The 21568-nt window shown below is 41.9% G+C and overlaps 1 protein-coding gene across 2 annotated transcripts in view; it reads right to left on the reverse strand.

Moving 5' to 3' along the window:
• LOC121292663 overlaps positions 1 to 21568 on the reverse strand; it is a 188692-nt gene that overhangs the window by 150069 nt on the left and 17055 nt on the right. The window contains exons 6-13 of one of the 2 annotated variants that reach the window (XM_041214925.1): positions 19769 to 19891; positions 17151 to 17276; positions 15470 to 15595; positions 11557 to 11670; positions 10686 to 10796; positions 10074 to 10187; positions 6703 to 6816; positions 5225 to 5350 (exon numbers count right to left, since the gene is read on the reverse strand). In XM_041214925.1, the coding sequence (XP_041070859.1) occupies positions 5225 to 5350; positions 6703 to 6816; positions 10074 to 10187; positions 10686 to 10796; positions 11557 to 11670; positions 15470 to 15595; positions 17151 to 17276; positions 19769 to 19891 (954 nt within the window). The remainder of the gene's footprint in view (positions 1 to 5224; positions 5351 to 6702; positions 6817 to 10073; positions 10188 to 10685; positions 10797 to 11556; positions 11671 to 15469; positions 15596 to 17150; positions 17277 to 19768; positions 19892 to 21568) is intronic. The other variant, XM_041214933.1, reaches the window with a different exon arrangement.

Consider the following 21568-nt stretch of genomic DNA (forward strand, 5'->3'; position numbering starts at 1 on the left):
TGTCCATTTTGGCAGGATGAATAAAAAGAGGCATATTTTCTAAACGGTGAGAGTTTGCAGAGCTGTGAGATGCAGAGGGATCTGGGTGTCCTAGTGCATGAACCGCAAAAGGTTCTTGTGCCGGTGAAGCAAGTAATTAGCAATGCTAATAGAATGTTATTGTTTATTGTGAAGGGAATTGAATACAAGAGTAGGGAGGTTATGCTTCAGTTATACAGGGCATTGATGAGACCACATCTGGAGTATTGTGTACAGTATTGGTCTCTTTATTTAAGGAAAAATGTAAATACATTAGAGGAATGTCAGAGAAGATTTACTAGATTAATACCTGGAATAGGCATGTTATCTTATGAGAAAACTCTGGACAGGCTACGCTTGTATCCACTGGAGTTTAGAAACATAGGCCAGAATTTTGGGTTTGGCGAGTTGGGGTGGGACCCGCTCGCCGAGGCTTAAAATGAGGCAGGGTGACGTTGGCCATGCATCCTGACATCACCTCATGCCATTTAGATTTTCAGTTTGGCAGGAGCACAGCCAACTGAACTGTCAAAGGCCTAGTAAGGCCATTTAAAAACTAATTAAACGAATAAACTGAGCTGCCCGTCCAACCTTAAGTTTGCTAGGCAGGCAAAGAGCCCAGGCGGCCTTTGCATTTTTCATGGAACCTCATCCACAGGCGGGATAAGGTGAATAAAAGTGAATAAAGCGAATAAAATTTTTTTAAAAATGCATTGACATGTTCCTGCTCATGTGACACTGTCACACGAGGAGACACGTCTTAAAATTTTTTCTTTCCTTTATTCAGTTTTTTAAAACTTAACCTAATCTCGCTGAGGCACAGGAGTGCCTCAGGGAGATTTCTGCACTTGGGCGCAGGCCCTGACTCAGGGAATCCCCTTGCCCGCACAGGGACCGCTCAGCGCTTCCGGGCAAGTGTCACGCTGGGCTGTAAAATGGCGGTGCAGATACTGGTCGGGGGCACCGATCGGGTTCCCGCCCGACCCCACACAACCCCCCCTGATGGGGGAAAAATTCAACCCATAGAATCATAGAAAATAGGAGCAGGATTAGATCATTTAACCCTTTGAGCCTGCTCTGCCATTCAATATGATCATGGCTGATCCTCTATCTCAACGACATACTCCCATTCTCTCCTCATGTTCCTTGACGCCTTTAGAGCCCAGAAATCTATCTATTTCGTTCTTAAATATATTCAGTGACTTGGCCGCCACAGCCTTCTGTGGCAGAGAATTCCACAGGTTCACCACCCTCTGAGTGAAGAAGTTTCTCCTTGTCTCAGTCCTAAATGGCATACCTGTATCCTGAGACTGTGACCCCTTGTTCTAGACCCTGCAGCCAGAGGAAACATCATCGCTGCATCCAGTTTGTCCATCCCTGTCGGAAATTTTTTTATTTCAGTGAGATCTCCATTCATTCTTCTAAACTCTGGTGAATACAGGCCTATTTGGCCCAATCTCTCCTCATATGACAACTCTGCCATCCCAGGAATCAGTCTGGTGAACCTTCGCTTCAGTCCATCTATGGCAAGTATATCTTTTTTGAGGTTAAGAGACCAAAGCTGCACACAATACTCCATGTGTGGTCTTACCAGGGCCCAATACAGCTGAAGTAAGACATCCTTGCTCCTGTACTCAAATCTTCTCACAATGAAGACCAATGTACCATTTGTCATCTTAACTGCTTGCTGTATGCTTGCTTTCAGTGATTGGTGTACAAGGACACCCAGCTCCCTTTGTACATCAGCATTTCCCAATCTATCACCATTTAACTAATACTCTGCCATTCTGTTTTTCCTACCAAAGTGGATAACTTCACACTTATCCACGTTACACTGCATCTGCAGAACACTGTATGCGCTGTGCAGGCAGCAACCGGTAGTGTTGTCTGTCTCTGGGGTCTACGTAGTTTACTTGTCGCAACTTTGATGTGGTGATACGTGAATAAATTTCTCCCCTGTGGTGTGAACAAGTCTTATACATGTTTACATTCACAATATTGGGTCAGTTCTTTACTTACCTAATTATTACTGTATGTTTGGTGAATAATCATTTTATTGGCCCTGTTTTTAAAAGCAATGTTATATTGAGGATGAATGTGAAAGACGGATGCCAATAAACTGATGCCACATCTCACTCTAGGATTAACATAGGGAAGTTTTTAAACCTGTATAATGTAGCAGATGATTGCATGATTCATTAAATTTTAATAATTATTATTAGTGATTACTTCATAAAACTGACTGATCTATTTTAATCAAAAACAAAAATACCTGGAAAAACTCAGCAGGTCTGGCAGCATCTGCGGAGAGGAGCACAGTTAACGTTTCGAGTCCGAATGACCCTTCAACAGAACTAAGTAAAAATAGAAGAGAGGTGAAATATAAACTGGTTTAAGGGGCGGGGGGGTGGGTGGGACAAGTAGAGCTGGATAGAGGACCAGTGATAGGTGAAGATAACCAAAAGATGTCACAGACAAAAGGACAAATAGGTGTTGAAAGTGGTGATGTTATCTAAGGAATGTGCTAATTAAGGATAGAAAGCAGGACAGGCAAGGTACAGATAGCCCTAGTGGGGGTGGGGTGGGATGAAGGAATTGAAAAAGGTTAAAAGGTAGAGATATACAATGGATGGAAATACATTTAAAAATGATGGAAATAAGTGGGAAAAGAAAAATCTATATAAATTATTGGGGAAAAAAGGGTGGAATCGGACAGGGGTGGGGATGGAGGAGAGAGTTCATGATCTAAAATTGTTGAACTCAATATTCAGTCTGGAAGGCTGTAAAGTGCCTAGTCAGAAGATGAGGTGCTGTTCCTCCAGTTTGTGTTGAGCTTCACTGGAACAATGCAGGAGGCCAAGGACGGACATGTGGGCATGAGAGCAGGGTGGACAGCCTGCTTCTACCTCCTACCCAAAATCCACAAACAGGACTGTCCCGGCAGACCGATCGTGTCAGCCTGTTCCTGCCCTGCTATCTTGACTCCATTCTCTCTTCCCTTGTCCAGTCCCTTCCCACCTACATCTGTGATTCCTCTGACACCCTACATCGTATCAACAATTTCCAGTTCCCTGGCCCCAACCGCCTCCTCTTCACCATGGATGTCCAATCCCTCTACACCTCCATCCCCCACAGGGATGGTCTGATGGCTTTCCACTTTTTCCTCAAACAGAGGCCCAAACAATCCCCATCCACCCCCGCTCTCCTCCGTCTGGCTGAACTTATTCTCACACTGAACAATTTCTCCTTAAACTCCTCTCACTTCCTCCAAATAAAAGATGTGGCTATGGGTACCCGCATGGGCCCCAGCTATGCCTGTCTCTTTATGGGGTATGTGGAACATTCCTTGTTCCAGTCCTACTCCGGCCCCCTCCCACAACTCTTTCTCCGGTACATTGATTATTACTTTGGTGCTGCTTCATGCTCTCGTCTGGACCTGGAAAAATTTATTAATGTTGCTTCTAATTTCCACCCCTCCATCATTTTCACATGGTCCATCTCTGACATCTCCCTTCCCTTCCCTGACCTCTCTGTCTCAATTTCTGGTGATAGACTGTCCACCGATATCCATTACAAGCCTACCGACTCTCACAGCTACCTCGACTACAGCTCCTCACACCCCGCTCCCTGTAAGGACTCCATCCCATTCTCTCAGTTCCTTCACCTCCGTCACATCTGTTCTGATGATGCCACTTTCAAAAACAGTTCCTCTGACATGTCTTCCTTCTTCCTTAACTGAGGTTTTCCACCCACGGTGGTTGACAGGGCACTCAACCATGTCCGGCCCATCTCCTGCGCATCCGCCCTCACACCTTCCTCTCCCTCCTAGAAACATGATAGGGACCCCTTTTCCTCACTTATCACCCCACCAGCCTCCGCATTCAAAGGATCATCCTCCGCCATTTCCACCAACTCCAGCATGATGTCATCACCAAACACATCTTCCCTTCACCCCCTGGCGGCATTCCACGGGGATCATTCCCTCCGGGACATCCTGGTCCACTCCTCCATCACCCCCAACTCCTCAACCCCCTCCCACGGCACCTTCCCGTGCAAGCGCAGAAGGTGCAACACCTGCCCCTTCCCTTCCCCTCTCCTCACCGTCCAAGGGCCAAAACACTCCTTTCAAGTGAAGCAGCATTTCACTTGTACTTCCCTCAATTTAGTCTACTGCATTTGTTGCTCCCAATGCGGTTTCCTCTACACTGGAGAGACCAAATGCAGACTGGGTGACCACTTTGCAGAACACCTTCGGTCTGTCCGCAAGCATTACCCAGACCTCCCTGTCACTGGCCATTTCAACACTCCACCCTGCTCTCATGCCCACATGTCTGTCCTTGGCCTGCTGCATTGTTCCAGTGAAGCTCAACGCAAACTGGAGGAACAGCACCTCATCTTCCGACTAGGCACTTTACAGCTTCCGGACTGAATATTGAGTTCAACAATTTTAGATCATGAACTCTCTCCTCCATCCCCACCCCCTTTCTGATCCTCCCCTTTTTTTTCCAATAATTTATATAGATTTTTCTTTTCCCACCTATTTCCATTATTTTTAAATGTATTTCCATCCATTGTTTTATCACTACCTTTTAACCTTTTTCAATTCCTTCACCCCACCCCACCCTCACTAGGGCTATCTGTACCTTGCTTGTCCTGCTTTCTACCCTTAATTAGCACATTCCTTAGATAATATCACTACCTTCAACACCTCTTTGTCCTTTTGTCTGTGACATCTTTTGGTTATCTCCACCTATCACTGGCCCTCTATCCAGCTCTACTTGTCCTACCCCCCCCTTAAACCAGCTTATATTTCACCTCTCTTCTATTTTTACTTAGTTCTGTTGAAGGGTCATTTGGACTTGAAACGTTAACTGTGTTCCTCTCCGCAGATGCTGCCAGACCTGATGAGTTTTTCCAGGTATTTTTGTTTTTGTTTTGGATTTCCAGCATCTGCAGTTTTTTGCTTTTATCTTCTTTGGTCTATTTTAATGTTACTCTATTATTGCAATCTATTTTAGTACTTTAATAATTCATGCTTGAAATGATCAATCCTAAAGATGACTATAATAAAGTAATAATTTGGATGTATGAATTCTTTTGTGGATTGTCATTGCAGTTTATGGACAAAGGTCTGAAATCAGGAGACTAAATTTTGGGTACATTATATTGCCATATTGATCACGATTATTTTCTCATGAAATTGTACCTCTGCAAATGAAACCGTTGCCTTCATACCCATCTTTACAGGAACATGTGTAGGATCCCAACGTATTATTACATATTCCAGCATGCCTATCACAATCGTGAACGCCAGTGGAACATTCATCCACATCTGAATCAGAAAGAAAAAGTTTTAGAAATTTTAAAATGATAATATGAAACGTGTCTGTTTAACCTATTTCTCTATTAATAAGAAGCAGCAAAAAGTAACAAGCTAAAAATACTTGTTCTATATCACAACTATCCATACAAAGAGTAGCAAATGTTAACTTATATCAGAGCAAACAATGTGTGCTATGCCAAAGCAATCAAATTTGGTAGCATGTGTGTTAAGATGCTTTAGGATAGAAACAAATTGAAAATAAACTATTTCTCAAAGTATCAGTTCTCTATTTCCTTCCCTTCAGATCTATTCACGTTCTGGTAGGATCTGGTGCCTGACAGATGTATGAGTGACAAATGTATTAAGCTACATTTCCTTCTCTTTGCTAACTGCAATCACCTTCATCCCTGCCCTCTTTTCTGGCCCAAATGAAAGAGCTGGTTTTAACAACTCATCTATTACAAATCCTGGCTACTAAACCTTTGTATAAAACTTTCTGATAGAATCGTCCCACTAGGTAGAGAAGACTTGTGCCCTATTTCTCCTCGGCTCCATTGTAATTCTGCCCCATTTGGACTGAACCTTTAAATTCTGAAGGGGGATGGGAAACTACAGGTGCATCTTCCACCTGCCTCCTAAACAAAGAGGAAGGTTAGAGGTATTTCCCTGGCAAATTCCTCCAATTATTCCCACAGAAGAATTTGCACCAGTTGAGCCTGGAATTTGCGTCTATTTGAGGCATTCTGATGGCTCCAAATCTTTACTAAAGTAAATTAATAGATTTCAGAGAGGACTAATTACCTTCTCTAGTTGGAATGGCTCCAAATGGGAGCTGAAGATTCTGATAATTTTAATCTTCAGCCAATTTGGACCTCTGAGGAAGCCACTCACCTCTGAAGAGTGGATTGCCTTGGGGGGTTGCAGCTGATTCATTCCTGCAGATACCAGTGGCAATCCCCAGCTATGAAAATGACCTAATTCATAAGGTTTTGGATAAGGTCACCAATCTTGGATGAGAGTGAACAGCAGCTCTGCTGTACTGCACTTACACTAGTGGACATTAATCCTAGGAATTTCCAGGCAAATATATATGAACACCAGCTGATAGCATCACAACAAGTTCTATTTGTATGTAATTATTTGTTCAATAATGATTAGGAGGGAAAATATTATTTTAAATTGTACAAATTGATTAGTAATAAATAGCAAAACTCCTGTCATGTATGGTAAAAATATAAATTAACCAATTACTGATTTGCTTTGATATAATTCTCATTTTCTGTTTCTTTGCCTTCCATGATTTTGTCTCTTTGCCTTTAGCATTAAACCAAAATGAATAAAGTAAAATGCTTCTACTGTACCTGTATTGCAGTCTTTGCCTTTCCAATTGTTTTGACATATGCAATTATAGTCATTAATGTGGTTCTGGCAGAACCCATTATTTTGGCACGGCTTGCTAGCACAGTTATTAATTGCTGTATTTAAACAAAGGAAAAGTTAATCAGGCTGTAATATAGTAAAGAATATGTTACAATTAACCTGTCATCAAACTGCTTCTTCTTCATGACACAACATGGTGACCATCCCGCCAATACAAGTGGCAGCGGGATGAGGCCCTTAAGTGGTCCTCAATTGGCCACTTAGGGACCTGAATTGGCAGTGAGGCAGGAAGGTCAACCATGGGCCTTCCTGTCCAGAACTTAATTTGGATGGAGGCAGGGAGGTAGTGAGGTTTGGATAGGCCACCATCCCATCTCAGTACACGCCCCTCCCTGCTCCCAAGCTCACTGCCAGCAACAGCACAAGATTTTGCCTAAGGTGTGTGGAATGGGAAATTGGGGTTATGTTTGCTGGTACCACAGTCAGATGAGACAATAAGGGATAGCCTGACTGGAAAAGATATATGTTGGTTGCCTTCTCCCTTCTTCCTCCTCCCTTTTCCTCATCATCTTGAATATCTGGGCTAGGATAGCTAGGATGCACAAGATAGGTGGGGTTGCAAGCTGTGAGGAGGACATAAATAGTCTGCAAATTGATATAGACAGATGAAGTGAATAGGCAGCAAGGTGGCAGATGGAGTATAATGTGGGGAAGTGAAGGTTATTCACTTTGAGTATAAGATTAGAAAATCAGAATATTTTTAAAAGTGAAACTTGGAAATGTTGATATTTGAAGAGAAATGGGTGTACTCATACAAGGAACACAAAAAGTTAACACAGAAGAACAGCAAACAATTAGGAAAGCAAATGGCATGTTGCTATTTATTGCAAGGGGATTGAAATACAAAAATAAAGAAGTCTTGCTACATGACAAAGGGATGATGTACAGGGCTTTGGTGAGACCACACCTGGAGTATGTGGGCAATTTTGGTCTCCATATTTAAAGAAGGATACACTTGCATTGGAGGCAGTAACTGTGAAGATTCACTAGATTGGTCCCTGGGATGAAAGGGTTGTTATATGAAGAGAGGCTGAGTAAATTGGGTCTATATTCTCTGGAGTTTAAAAAAATGAGACCTGTTCTCACTGAAACATTCAAGATTATGAAAGGGCTTGACAAGGTGAATACTGAGGCGCAGCTTCCCCTGGCTGGGGAATCGAGAAAAGTGGGGCACAGTTTCAAGGTAAGGGGCCAATCTTCAGGACTGAGATGGAGAGAAATTTCTTTACTCAAAAGGGTTGTGAATCTCTGGAAATCTCTACCCCAGAGGATTGTGGATGCTCCATCATTGAAAATTCAAGGCTAAGCCAGGTTTTTGGTCTCTCATGGAATCAAGGGACATGGGAAGCAGGGGGAAAATGAGGTTGAAGTCCAAGGTCAGCCAAGATTATATTGAATGGTTGAGCAGGCCCAATGGAACATATGGTCATCTCCTGCTCCTATTTCTTATGTTCTCCACTAGGAAATTAGGTACATGAATACTTGAGGTGTTGAAATTTCGCTCTAGAACCACCTAGCATTTTCTCACAATGTCCAGCCATTTAAGCATTTTCTCTGGACCTATCAACTATCTCTGTGTTTGTTTCACTATTACATCCTTTGGTCTTGCATTATCATCCCTTCGTCATGTTCTCCAGACTGTCAGTCCCTATCCCTTTTGTTCTTTTCCTGTTCACCATCCCTACCCCTTTTTCCCTGGCTGTGCACTTGCTTAAAAGGGGTTCATGTTGAGCATCTTCCAATTCTGGAAATTAGTCATCAACCTGAAATGTAAACTCTTGTTTCACCACAGATGATGTCTGGCCTGCTGAGCTTTTTCAGAATTCTCTATTTTTATTTCTGCAATAAATTTTGCTTGTTTTTTTCAAAAAAATGTGTAAGATGGTCAGATATGACCCTGAATGTGCTGGATGGTAAAATAAAGATTTCTCATTTCTACCTTCATTGTTCTTTTTTTTGCTCTATCAATTAAATGTTGTAGTTTTTGTCCAAAGATCCGGACAAATTATAAGAAGCATGTAAATATATCATTGATAATAGTAATTTTTCAAAATCTTTATGTATGAACATGTGAGGTATGACCGTGAGTAGATCTTATGGCTCCTCAAGGCTGCTCCACCATTCAGTACAATTGACACCACTTTCCTGGCATGCCCTATATCCCTCAATTCCCCAAATGACCAAAAATCTACCTATCTTAATCTTGAATATACACAACTGTACTCCACAATGGAACATCCACAACACTCTGGTGTACAGAATTCCAAAGATTCACAACCTTCTGATTAAATTATTTTTCTTAAAACTTATTCATGGCATGTGGGCCTCGCTTTTTGTGTGTGATTAGAGCTGCACTCACCCAGGCAAGTGGGGAGTATTCCATCACACTCGTAACTTGTGCCTTATAGATGGTGGAGAAGCTTTGGGGAGTCAGTGCCTAGTGAAAGGCTTTTAAGATACAATTTTCTTTCTACTGTTTTTGAAACAGAGACTCTGGGCAGAACTTTTCATCCTACGGGCAGGTGCTCACCCGACCTGAATGGGAGTGAAATAGTGCGCGATGATGTTGGGTGAGTGTCCCGACGTCATCGCGCAATCGTTCAGCTGGCGGGCGTGTGCGAGAGATGGCAGTGCACCCACCGACAATTAAGATGCCTATTAAGGCCCTTAAGCAATTAATTAAGTTGTATTGTTCACTGCTCGCTCAACTGTTCGGTTGACAGGCAGACGAATGGGCCAGGTGGCCTTTGCATTTTTCGCGAAACTCATCCACTGGCGGGATGAGGTTTCCAATGGTTACTAAAAAAACAAGAAAATATTTTTAACATCTTTTTTCACATGTCCCTCTACATGTGATTGAGTCATATGTAGGGACATGTTTATATTATTTGTAGAAAAGTTTATTTATGTATTTAAAAATCTTCTGCTCCCTGAGGTAGCTCTGTACCTTCAAGAAGCTTTCAGTGCGTGTTCCCCCACGCACGCGCACACTTCAGCGCTCGCGCTCCTCCCACACCCACCCCGGCACCGCTGAGGCTCTTAGTGCACATTTCATGCTGACTGGCCGTTCATTGGCCAGCCAGCCTGAAATCGCAGTCAGAGCCGGATCACGGTCGGCGGTCAGTCTTTCGGCCATTCCTGGACCCTCCTGACCAACGAGGGAAAAATCGTGCCCAAGAAGAAGTTACAAAACCCTCAATCAAATTGTATAGTGAAGTATTATTCATCTCTCACTCAATGATAATGAACTGTTTGTCTAGTTCACTAAACAGAAAATTGATATACAACGCACTATTTTGACAGAGTCCACCAGTATATCCAGGTAAACAGTCGCAGACAAAAGCATTTATGGAATCTCTGCAGGTGGCTTTGTTCTTGCAGGGGTTGCTGGAGCACTCATCAATATCTGATAAGGTAAACAAAATAAAATATACATAAAAATATTCACTACTGAAATAACATCATATGTTTTGTTCCTGCATAAATAGAAAAAGACACTAAAATTAAAAACAGTATAAGGAGCGTAATTATAACTTGTTCAAATGTTTAAATAGGTTGATATATTTGCATGTGGATCTCAGGTACAGATCATTTTGTTTGAATGTGGATCAGAATGTTCCCAAATGCTGGATGCATAGCAGTTCAAACTCTAAGCATACTTGTGATATGGCAGGATCTTGAATCACGGGCTGGAATTTTCCAGCACCTCCCCCCCCCAACCCCCACCCCTGCTCCCACCCCTGCGGTGGGCTCCCCTTTGGCGGGGCTGGCAAGCCATTGAAATCTCCGTTCACATTGGCGGGATCTTCTGATCCTGCTGGCATGAGGGGTTGTAAAATTCCAGCCATGGTCCTTAAAACAATTCTTTTCGACTTCACAAAAAAATTCAGAATGTACTGCATACCGGTTTCACAGTTTCGTCCTGTAAAGCCCCCGAAACATTGGCATTGGTAACTTCCTCGTGTGTTCAAACATGTTCCATTCATACATGGATTAGCCAAACATTCATTTACATCTAAAAACAAGTCACAATTAGTGTCCATGTAGTGACTCTATTACTATTTCAAAATAAAAACTTGTTCTTCATGTGATTATAAATTGACTCAATAAAATGGTATTTTTACATGTTACGTAAATTTAATTCTTTACATGACAAAATATTAATTGAGTGGATACTTAAATTTTAAATTGATTGAAAAGAAGTATTATAATTAGAGGAAAGCAATCAGGAAGGAAAGGGGTCATCTGGAGAGTGAGAAGCAAATAATAGAGGCATTCGCAAAAGAAAATTTTACCCCCACATGAGCAGCTACTTGAATTAAAGTGGCCACTAACTTTAAATTTTACCATCAATTGCTTTGAGCAGCTTCTAATGCCAGGCCCAAGGTTGACTGGAAACTCAACAACATCAAGTAAAAGTGACCCCACAAAATAAATCAAGAACAGGATGTTGGGCAGGTGCTAATAACAATGCACCAATGACTCAGCGCTGACCTGAAGTCTGCTGAGTTAGGCAATATTTATAATTGACATTTTATATAATTACAGTGCAATAATTTGTAATTTTCTTCCACAAATATCATAATGAAAGAACAGTCCAGGAAACCAGAGTTTTTTGCATAGTTAAAGACTGCATTAAGATTGTTAAAAGTTATCTTTAGCAGATATTTCAAAACGCTTCTTCAAAATTCTGATTACCAAAACTCTATTTTGAGGCAGTGAAGAAAAGTGAAAATCTGCAGTTGATATACAGTCTCCTTAATGGAATATCTTACCTTCTGAACATGTTTTCCCAGTCCAGCCAGTTACACATTTGCAGTGAAAGGAACCCTGTGTGTTGATGCAAGAACCTTTCCTGTTGCATGGACTTGATAAGCACTCATTGATATCTGGGGGAAAATGCCAACATATGAAAAATGTAGTGACAATTTTGAAACAAAATTTCTTCATTTTCAACTTCTGTTTTTTCCCTGCTCCTAATGAATTTTTTAAAATGCTATGATATGGGCGCTGATCACTCCAGCACAAAGTCTGTGTGCCTATTCACATGTGAGGCTTGTTGTTGGTAAGATACTTGACTCCAGGAGATGAAAAAAAACATGATATCAGAATCAAAACTAATTTTGTCCTCAACTGACATCCATACAAATGGAAATACATACTTCCAACAGATATTGCTAGAGAGTGACCAAGAACAGGAACTCCAGCCAACTTTACCCTTCCACATAATGCTGAAATAAGTCATTGCAACCCTGCTACTACTCTGACTGAAATGACTTACACAGACCCAGGATTAAAGGTGTAATGTTCTTGTAAACTTGAAATGCTCACTGAAGAAATCTGATGAGTCATAATTTTATTCTAAAGTAAATGGGACATAATTTGCATAATCTATATCTTTTGTGTTGTCTTGAGCTTTAAACAATGGCGGAATCATCCCAGATTTGCACTAAGTGCGGTAGCAGGCTGGAAAAAGGATGTTTTACTCATTGGCTGCAATGGCGGCTCTCACGCTGTATCATTATCTTGTATCATCGTGGAGGAGGTGATGGTGTAGCTGTGTTGTCGCTTGAATAGTAATCCAGAGACTCAGGGTAATGCTCTGAGGACTGGGTTTGAATCCTACCACAGCATATATGGAATTTGAATTCAATAAAAATCTGGAATTAAAAGCCTAATGATGACCACGAAGCCATTGTCAATTGTTTAAAAACCCATCTGGTTCACTAATGCCCCTTTTGAGGAGGAAATCTGACATCCTTACCTGGTCTGGCCTACATGTGACTCCAGACCCACAGCAATGTAGTTGACACTTAAATGCCCTCTGAAATGGCCTAGCAATAACCTACTCACTGACGCCCAGTTTGGGTTCTGCCAGGGCCACTTAGCTCCTGACCTCATTACAGCCTTGGTTCAAAAGACCTGAACTCCCGAGGTGAGGTGAGAGTGACATCAAGACTGCCTTTGACTGAGCATGGCATCAGGGATCCCTAGCAAAACTGGAATGAATGGGAAATCGGGGGGTGGGGGGGTGGGGTGGATCTCTCCGCTGGTTGGAGTCATACCTAGCACAAAGCAAGATGGTTGTGGTTGTTGGAGGTCAGTCATCTCAGCTCCAGGACATCACTGCAGGAGTTCCTCAGGGTAGTGCCCTCGGCCCAACCATCTTCAGCTGCTTCATCAATGACCTTCCATCCATCATAAGGTCAGAAGTGGGGATGTTCACTGATGATTGCACAATGTTCAACACCATTCGCAACTCCTCAGATACTGAAGCAGTCCATGTTCAAATGCAGCAAGACCTAGACAATATCCAGGCTTGGGCTGTCAAGTGGCAAGTAACATTTGTGCCACACAAGTGTCAGGCAATGACCATCTCCAACAAGAGAGAATCTAACCATCGCCCCTTGATGCTCAATGGCATTGCCATCCCACTATCAACATCCTGGGGGTTACCATTGACCAGAAATTGAACTGGACTAGCCATATAAATACTGTGGCTACAAGAGCAGGTCAGAGGCCAGGAATAGTGTGAAGAATATCCTACCTCCTGACTCCCCAAAGCCTGCCCACCATTTCCAAGGCACAAGTCAGGAGTGTGATGGAATACTCTTCACTTGCGTGAATGAGCACAGCTTCCACAACACTCAAGAAGCTGGACATTGTCCAGGACAAAGCAGCCTGCTTGATTGGCACCACATCCACAAACATTCACTCCCTCCACCACCAATGCACAGTAGCAGCAGTCTGTACCATCTACAAGATGCACTGCAGGAATTCACCAAGGCTCCTTCGACAACACCTTTCAACCTACAACCAGTACCATCTAGAAGGACAAAGGCAGCAGATAGATGGGAACACCACCATCTTGAAGGTCCCCTCCAATTCACTTACCATCCTGACTTGGAAATATATCGCTGTTCCTTCCCTGTCACTGGATTAAAATCTTGGGAGTCACTTCCTAATAGCACTGTGGTTGTACCTACATCACATAGACTGCAGCAGTTCAAGAAGGAAGCTCACCACCACCTTCTCAAGGGCAATTAGGGAAGGGCAATAAATGCTGGCCCAGCCAGTGAAACCCACATCCCACGAATGAATAAAAAAAAAATTCCAATCCCACCTCATTAATCATGCATTCCTTGGAAACACACCATTTCTATGACAGGCGAGCTTCGATTTGCCCACCATACTGTCACCTTGCTGCTTCATCATGCTGGGCACCACGTTTAAAGTGCAGCCACGCGCACACCTCTCAGTGCTTCCAGACCAGGACTGCTGCAAAGAAGACATGGCCCCAAAAGGCAAGATGACTGCAACATGTCGGGTTAGTGATACATCCCTCAAGTGCCTTTTGGATGCCATGGAGGCCCTCTACCTCTGCTCTAGCCACAGGAGGGGCAGCAACATTACCACTCCAGCTTGGTGGGCGATGGCAATGGTGATCAGTGCCAATGCTACACAGATGTTGGCCATCCAAGGCAGATGGAGGGTGAATGATCTTGTCCATGCCGCCAGGGTAAGGCAACCATCTCATCACTCTAAACTCACACACTCAAGTCCATCACACGTGCACTGGCATATCATTCACTGCCAGCTCAAGGAACATTACCACTCACTCTCTTATACACACACACCTTCACATCTCCATCTGGCCTCATCTCCTCTGAAGACTGCCTCCTTAACCCTCACCATCTGAGGCCTCTTGCGCAGATCAACTTGTGCCCCCAGACAAACCCTGGGAGACTCCCTCTTCCCATGTACAGCCCTCGCCCTGCAGCCTCTTGCCTTGCCTGAGGCCACTTCTTCCCCTTACCCTAGTCCTGCAGCTATTGAAAAGCCATCCCCATCTTATGGCTGGTTTGGTAGGTAGAGACCTGTCCATGTGATCCCCTAAAAGTGATATGGTGCTGCGTGCGAAGCCTGGCACTGATGACTGTGAGTGCTGCCCAAAGCAAGGTAGGCAAACAAACCTTGAAGTCCCAAGCAAAGTGCAGCTCGCCAGATACATATTGCTTATGTACAGTTGTGAAACGCATCGGCGTGATCAGATGATCCAGCATAGGGAGGGAGCTGGGCTTATGATATGCAGATGTATTACAATGATGTTCCCGATGTCTGACGGTGGGAAACGCGGCTCGCCAATGACGGGCAGAGCGGACGATTGTAAATTGGTTTCACAAAGCCATAAAACCAATTTTTGGTCTTCTCGCCATATTGTCCGCTCACACTTAAACATGCCCAATGCCAGTGGGCATGGGAAATTCTGCCCAATAAGGGTATATAAAAATATCATGATCAAATATTGTGTGGAACTGAAAAATACAAGTTGAGGTTACATTGATATAATGGAGGTTTTGCTTTGTTATTTTAAGTTTTTAGTTTCCTGGAAGGTTTTACATGAATATTCAACTCCCTAGTGGGAGGGTGGTTAAACAAAGTTTAATTAGAGAAATCATACATTGAAGTGTTGAATGTAAGGACTTGACAAACTAATGTCACTTTATTCTTGTTTTCTACAGTGCATAAACTAACCTTTATCACACTGTCTTCATTTCAACAATTCAGTTCAACAATCAGTTCAACAATTGCATCCTTCAGTTCTGATATCAAAATAATTTATTGTCTTTCACAAATTATTATGCAATGTTTGTTTTTTCTATACATCTTTGTGAAATTCAGACTCACCATGGCAACTTCCTTTGTCTCCTTCATCCAATAGATAACCAGGTTGACATGAACATTTATAACTACCAAGGGTATTTTGACAAGTTTGGTTACAATTGTTTAATTGTGAATCACATTCATTGATATCTGTGTAAAGAGAGAAAGAATGAATACAATTTGACACCTGTTTACCAAATAGAGTAAGATTGCTTTATAAGATTGTTGTATTCAGATAATATTGGAACTTCATTCATATATAAGTTCAATAAATAATCAGTATCAGCATTAAGACATTCTCCATTGACACAGGGAGAGCTTTTATATTGATCAATACTAAAATGACAAAAAACTTACTTTAGGAAATATTCAAAGTATTTGTTTGAGATTTCATAAATAACAAAACAAAAATGATATTTCACTATAATATTTCATAATATAATTCAGTTAAAGAAATCTGTCACAAAGTATGCTCTCATTGAGGAATAAGTTTCATTATGGACTGACACTAAGATCCCAAATTCATAAACTTTCCATAAATTATGCCAACCTTTTCTGCACATGAACAATGTTTATATGTACTTCATTTAACATTTTTTGGTGATATTACTTAAACTAAAATATCATATGTCATATTTAAGTTGCATCTACTAGAAAGGGAACTCTAAAAGTAATCTAATCACATGAAAAATAGTTATGGCTGGGCAATTCTATTCTTGCTTATAGTAGGAAAAGATATATAGTTATTCCTGTGTGAGTGCCAATTTGGGAAGTCTAACTTTGCTAAGTACTAGTAAAGAAGTAAAGACCTGTGATAAAGGAGTTCTATATTATTTTTATGGAATGTGGTTTTAGAATTACCTTGTTGATATAATTATGAGCTACCATTATCTGATACATGATTTAACCTGTGGAATGCATGTAATATGTGGAAGAATTTCTGGTCAGCCTGTGCTAATTGACAGTGTAATGGATTTTAGTTGCAACTGGCATTGATCAAATATAAATAGTATTTCTAAAGAGACCTCGACATTTTTGCATCATAATTACTAACAAAAACTTTTTACTTTAAATTCATGTAACATTTCAGGTATTTCTATAGCATTTTAACATATTGATCTTCATTGTATTGGTCAAGATAATTGTGCTCCTGCACTCATGATAGTTAATCAGAATAAGAGTTATTTATTAACTTGTAGATACATAACAAATGGATGTTAATGCAATTCTGAAATTGTTGGTGAAACTATACAGCATTTTAAAACTTTAGTTAGATATTTAGAGTTATATTTTCCCACAGAATGGGAAGTATTAAAAAAGATATAAAATCGACTTTTCTTCCCTAATTATTAATGATCTTTAAAACACAATCATTTGAGACACACAAGTGAAAAAATACTAGTGCACTCTCATTAGACAGATACTTTGATTAAGATTTAACAATTGCTTCTGTAAACCAAGGTTCTGCTTCTTTTAAGCAATAGACCCGAGAGGCGGATGAGAAGCAACTCAATCAATCCTGTATCCAAGCCTATTTTATATGAGGAAATAAGGATAAAGCGATGTTATTATCCTAATTGAATAATTGGCAAGAAAATCATCCTACCTTGTTTTCTGCTTCCTAAGAACCCTTCAGTTTTGATATCTCATACATTGTTATGTGATGTTTGTCTTTTCTATCTATTTTAGTGAAATTCAGACTCACCATGGCAACTTCCTTTGTCCCCTTGGTCCAATAGATAACCAGGTTGACATGAACATGTAAAACCACCAAGAGTATTTTGACAAGTTTGGTCACAATTATTTAATTGTGAATCACATTCATTGGTATCTGTGTAAAGAGAGAAAGAATACCATTTGACAGCTATTTACAGCATGGAGTGAGATTGCTTTACAAAATTGTTGTATTCAGATAAATATGACTATGAACCATGAACTAGTTATTTATAACCGTAACATAAGTGCAACACACTTAGTGGCTGTCAAAGACACGAGGGCAACAAAATTTACCAAACTTCTAGCTTTCCCAAAATCAGTGACTTCTACCTATGATACTATTCAGGCTCTTTTGCGTAGTGCCACAGACAGAAAATTGCAAACACAATGTTATATAGACCCAGAAATATATGTTTTGTACCACAACATATTTATGGGCTAGAAATTGGGTCACAATTCGTAACTTGCCAATGCCCACTCAAATTGAGTTGGACAGCATGCAAATTTGGTGCATCCACCTCATCTTTATGGTTGCAGCATCTGGCCAGTTTGGTCCCATGCTAATGTCTTCTTCCTAATGCTGCTAGCTGCCTTTGCACTCAGCATGGCGGGGGGTGGTTGTGGGAGAGGGGTGTTGGGGGGGGGGGGGGTGGGGCGGTGGAGGGTGGCATCATGGGGTGCAGCCAGCTTGCTCTTCTTAAAAGTAGGCTGTCCCTCCTAAAGAGAAGCAACAGTGAAAAATATTGCTGTAATTTAAATGATGGCAAAGTGAACACCAGGGAAGAGAAAGGATTCCAGATGGTGAATGCGGTGCCGGAGGCATTAGTGATGGAGATGGACAGGAGGAGAGACCATATGGTTCTGTGATTGGGAACAGGGGCAGGGAGCCCTCCAGGATCTTTCTCAGAAAGGAGTAGGAGCTGGTGGCCACAAAGGTCAACTAGAGTCTGGATCTGAGGAACTTACAGCAGTGTCACTAAAAGTCTAGCAACCTTACACAGGTGGTCAAGGTCAGTGAATATATCATCATATGACATCTCCTACCCAACACACCACCAACCTGTCATGCTGCTCAATTCACTGCACCCCCATCGATTTCCTAGCACCAGTCCCTGGCACTCAGAACTCACACCTAACATCCAGACATTCTGCCTTTCTTTCTAGCACCTTCAAATGCTGTCAACCTCCCAGCCACTCCTCACAGACTCCATATGCCTATAGCTGTTCAACTGTGGCAGTCACATCACCCAAATACAATGTTCCAACTGCTGATATTCTGCCCTCCTGTTGCAGAACAAAGTGGCACACAACAGAAGGGAGGAGAATAGAACAGGTGGAGGGCAAGGACGCCTGCATCTCCTGAACCCTAGGAGATGGTTTTCTGTATCATCAGGTCAGCTACAACTGAGCCAGTGACATCTGAGTTGCTCAGAACATTAAGGATAATGACATGGTCCTCTCTTATGCCCCTTCTCAACTCCCAGCAGACATTCATTCTGCTATTGGCATGATGAACAATCTATTGATGATGTGACCAAGGACCTCTTGCTTCCCATCCAGCTCCATTCGCTCACACCAATCTTTTCCTTCTAAGTTCATGCATTTAGACACCCAAGGGCTGTCACCTACCCAAAAACAGCAGCTCATGGAGGAAGAGAAAGAGACTATGTTTAACGCTGATGACAAGGCCACCAAAATCTGATTTGACACTTGCAGCCACTAGCTCAGAAACTGACACTGCATTTTCCTTAGATGCTTGTATAGCGTTGAGATCAGCACCTGGTGGGTCACATGGGAATGAATGGGCTGCAACCAGACCAGGGGGAAAGGATGGAGAGGACGATCACAGACAAGTTCTGTTGCAGAGGACTCAAATGAGGGCTTGGATGGAGTAATGTATAGGAGCGTGCTGATGGACATGCACAACTGCGATGCTGGGTACATTGGCTGGCCTACCTGGCAGCCTCTTGTCACTGTCAAGGAGCATAGTGGAGTCTAGCTTCAACATGGCAGTGATCAAGATGCAGAGCTTGCCCTCTCCTTGTCCATCTCCTTATGCTGAAAATGCAGAGGCGCTGCCACTGCTGGTCTTATACTGCTTTTGTGTGGGCAGGTCATCTATTCCTCTGTCCTTCCTATGAGGATGCAGCAACACTCCTTGGCATATCCACTAACTTACTATTGCATCTCCAGAAACACTCCAGAGCACTTTCAGAACCTTTGCAATAGAAAAGGTTTCTGAAAGTCGCTTTATCTGCAAACTGAGTACCTGGTCCTTTAAAGAACGCTTGTGCAAGATCCATTTTGCAGTAGAATGCTTATTGTTTTCAGAGTGATCTACAAATTTGTGGCCTGGACCCTTATGGTGGAAATTTGGCATCCTGGTGTCACATAAACCAGATGGACTGTGTGACGGCAGAATAGCATTGATTGAAGCCCTGTCCTGCACGTAGGGCATGTTCCTACATGTGACCTTCCCCTCACAGAACACTGCAGTGCCAGAAGCAGCCAGCAGGACAGTGCACTGCATGAAAGCTTTGGTAACGCCATTCCATTTCATGCCTTATATATTTAAAATAAGTAAAAGTAGTATTCATAATATCCCACCTCTGCAGACTGTGCCTGGTTCATCCAAAGTGTATCCTTTATTACACTGGCATGTAGGTTGACTAGAGGATGTGTCAATAAAACATTTTGAATTTGTGCAGCTGAGTTTGCAACTGTCAATAGCTGTAATGTCAGACATAGAAGAAATTGTTAAAAGGTTCACTCCATTTTTGTTCCTGTTAGAGTAACACCTTCCATGCATTCATGATTTTTTTTTCAAAGTTTGCAATCATAATGTAGATATAAATAGATAAACTCCTTGAATTGAATAGAGTAATGCTTGTTTTTAATATTATGGTTGATAAGCAATAACATAATTTCTTAACCTTCACTGGTTTTTTGAAAGCTATTTTGTTTAATTGTGTTTATTAATTTAACACCACCACATTCTCAGGCTCAGTAATTCTGTTACACTAATATCTCAAACATGGAAACTTGGATTTTCCACATAAGCTCCATGGTATAAAGGTTCTTTTCCCACTATTCAGGGATTTGCCACTAAACGTGATTGAGAAATGAACAATATAAATATTGGGGCGGGCGTATTGTTTGAATACGGAAATCCTGTACACTTTCTGATTTTTGCACCATAGCAATGCTGGATGCAAGGTTTGTCACTGGCATTATGCGTTAAATTTAAATGGAACAAAAACTTAAACACTTTGATGTCCGATTCCAAAAAAAAAATTTATTTATCAAACTTATAATCACAGCATAGTGCCACCAGCACACCTACACCATGGGCCGAATCTTGCCCTTGTCGGGCGGGCTTGGCCGGGGGCAGTCAGGAAGCTGTCCACTACCTGCGATTGAGGTCAGAAAGCGATTCCACGCTGGCGGGCCAATTAAGGCCTGCGCAGAGTGAAATGCGAGCGGAAGTACTCAGTGCTCCCTATGCGGGTGCGGGGGGTAGAGGGAGTGGGGCGAGTGCAACCTTTGCACATGAGCACAAGTTCATGCTTCATAATCTCCCTGAGGCACAAAGGTGCTTCAGGGAATTGAGGCATTTTCAAAAAAATATATAATAAAACATGTCCCCTCATGTGGCTATGAGCAGGGACATGTTGTTAATTAATAATTATTTAATTTCAAAAGGTTGGACGGGCAGTGACAAATTTAATATAATAACCTTGTTAATGGCCTTAACAGGCCCTTTAATTGGCCGTGGGCATGCTGCCAACTCCAGTGCGTGCCCACTGAATGAAATATCACGCTACTGAGCGTTGATGTCAGGATACTCGCCTGACATCCACGTGCATCATTTTATGCTGGAGCAGGTCGGGTGCACGCCCGCCTGCCAAGCTAAAAATTTCGCCCCATGGTACTGAAGATAGGAACACATCATGCCCAATAAGGCATTCCCCAATTCTACTGAACCAAAATTCTCAGCTCCAATGTTAAAAAGCAACAAGAAGTGAACTGATATTGGTGGAAATCTGATTGCGTTAATAATGCAGGATGTCGGTGAATTGCCAGCCTGTTTTTCTTCTCCCTTGATGTTTATTCCCATTATGGAACATATCAGGAATGGACTAAATATTTTATCACTAATATCACCAAGTCATTTCTAAAATGTTAGCTAGTTTTGAAGTTTTGACATATTGAAAATTATACATTCAAGTAAATATTTCAACCTTGTAGAAAATCTTCTTAAAATTTGTTTTCCTATTCAGTACATACAAACAAACGAATATACAAATTAGGAGCAGGAGTAGGCCACTCGACCCCTTGAACTTTCTCCACCGTTCAATAAGATCATGACTGTTCTGATTGTAACCTCAATTCCAAATTCCTACCTAC

Source organism: Carcharodon carcharias, chromosome 2, assembly GCF_017639515.1.
Source record: "Carcharodon carcharias isolate sCarCar2 chromosome 2, sCarCar2.pri, whole genome shotgun sequence".
Lineage (NCBI taxonomy): Eukaryota > Metazoa > Chordata > Chondrichthyes > Lamniformes > Lamnidae > Carcharodon > Carcharodon carcharias.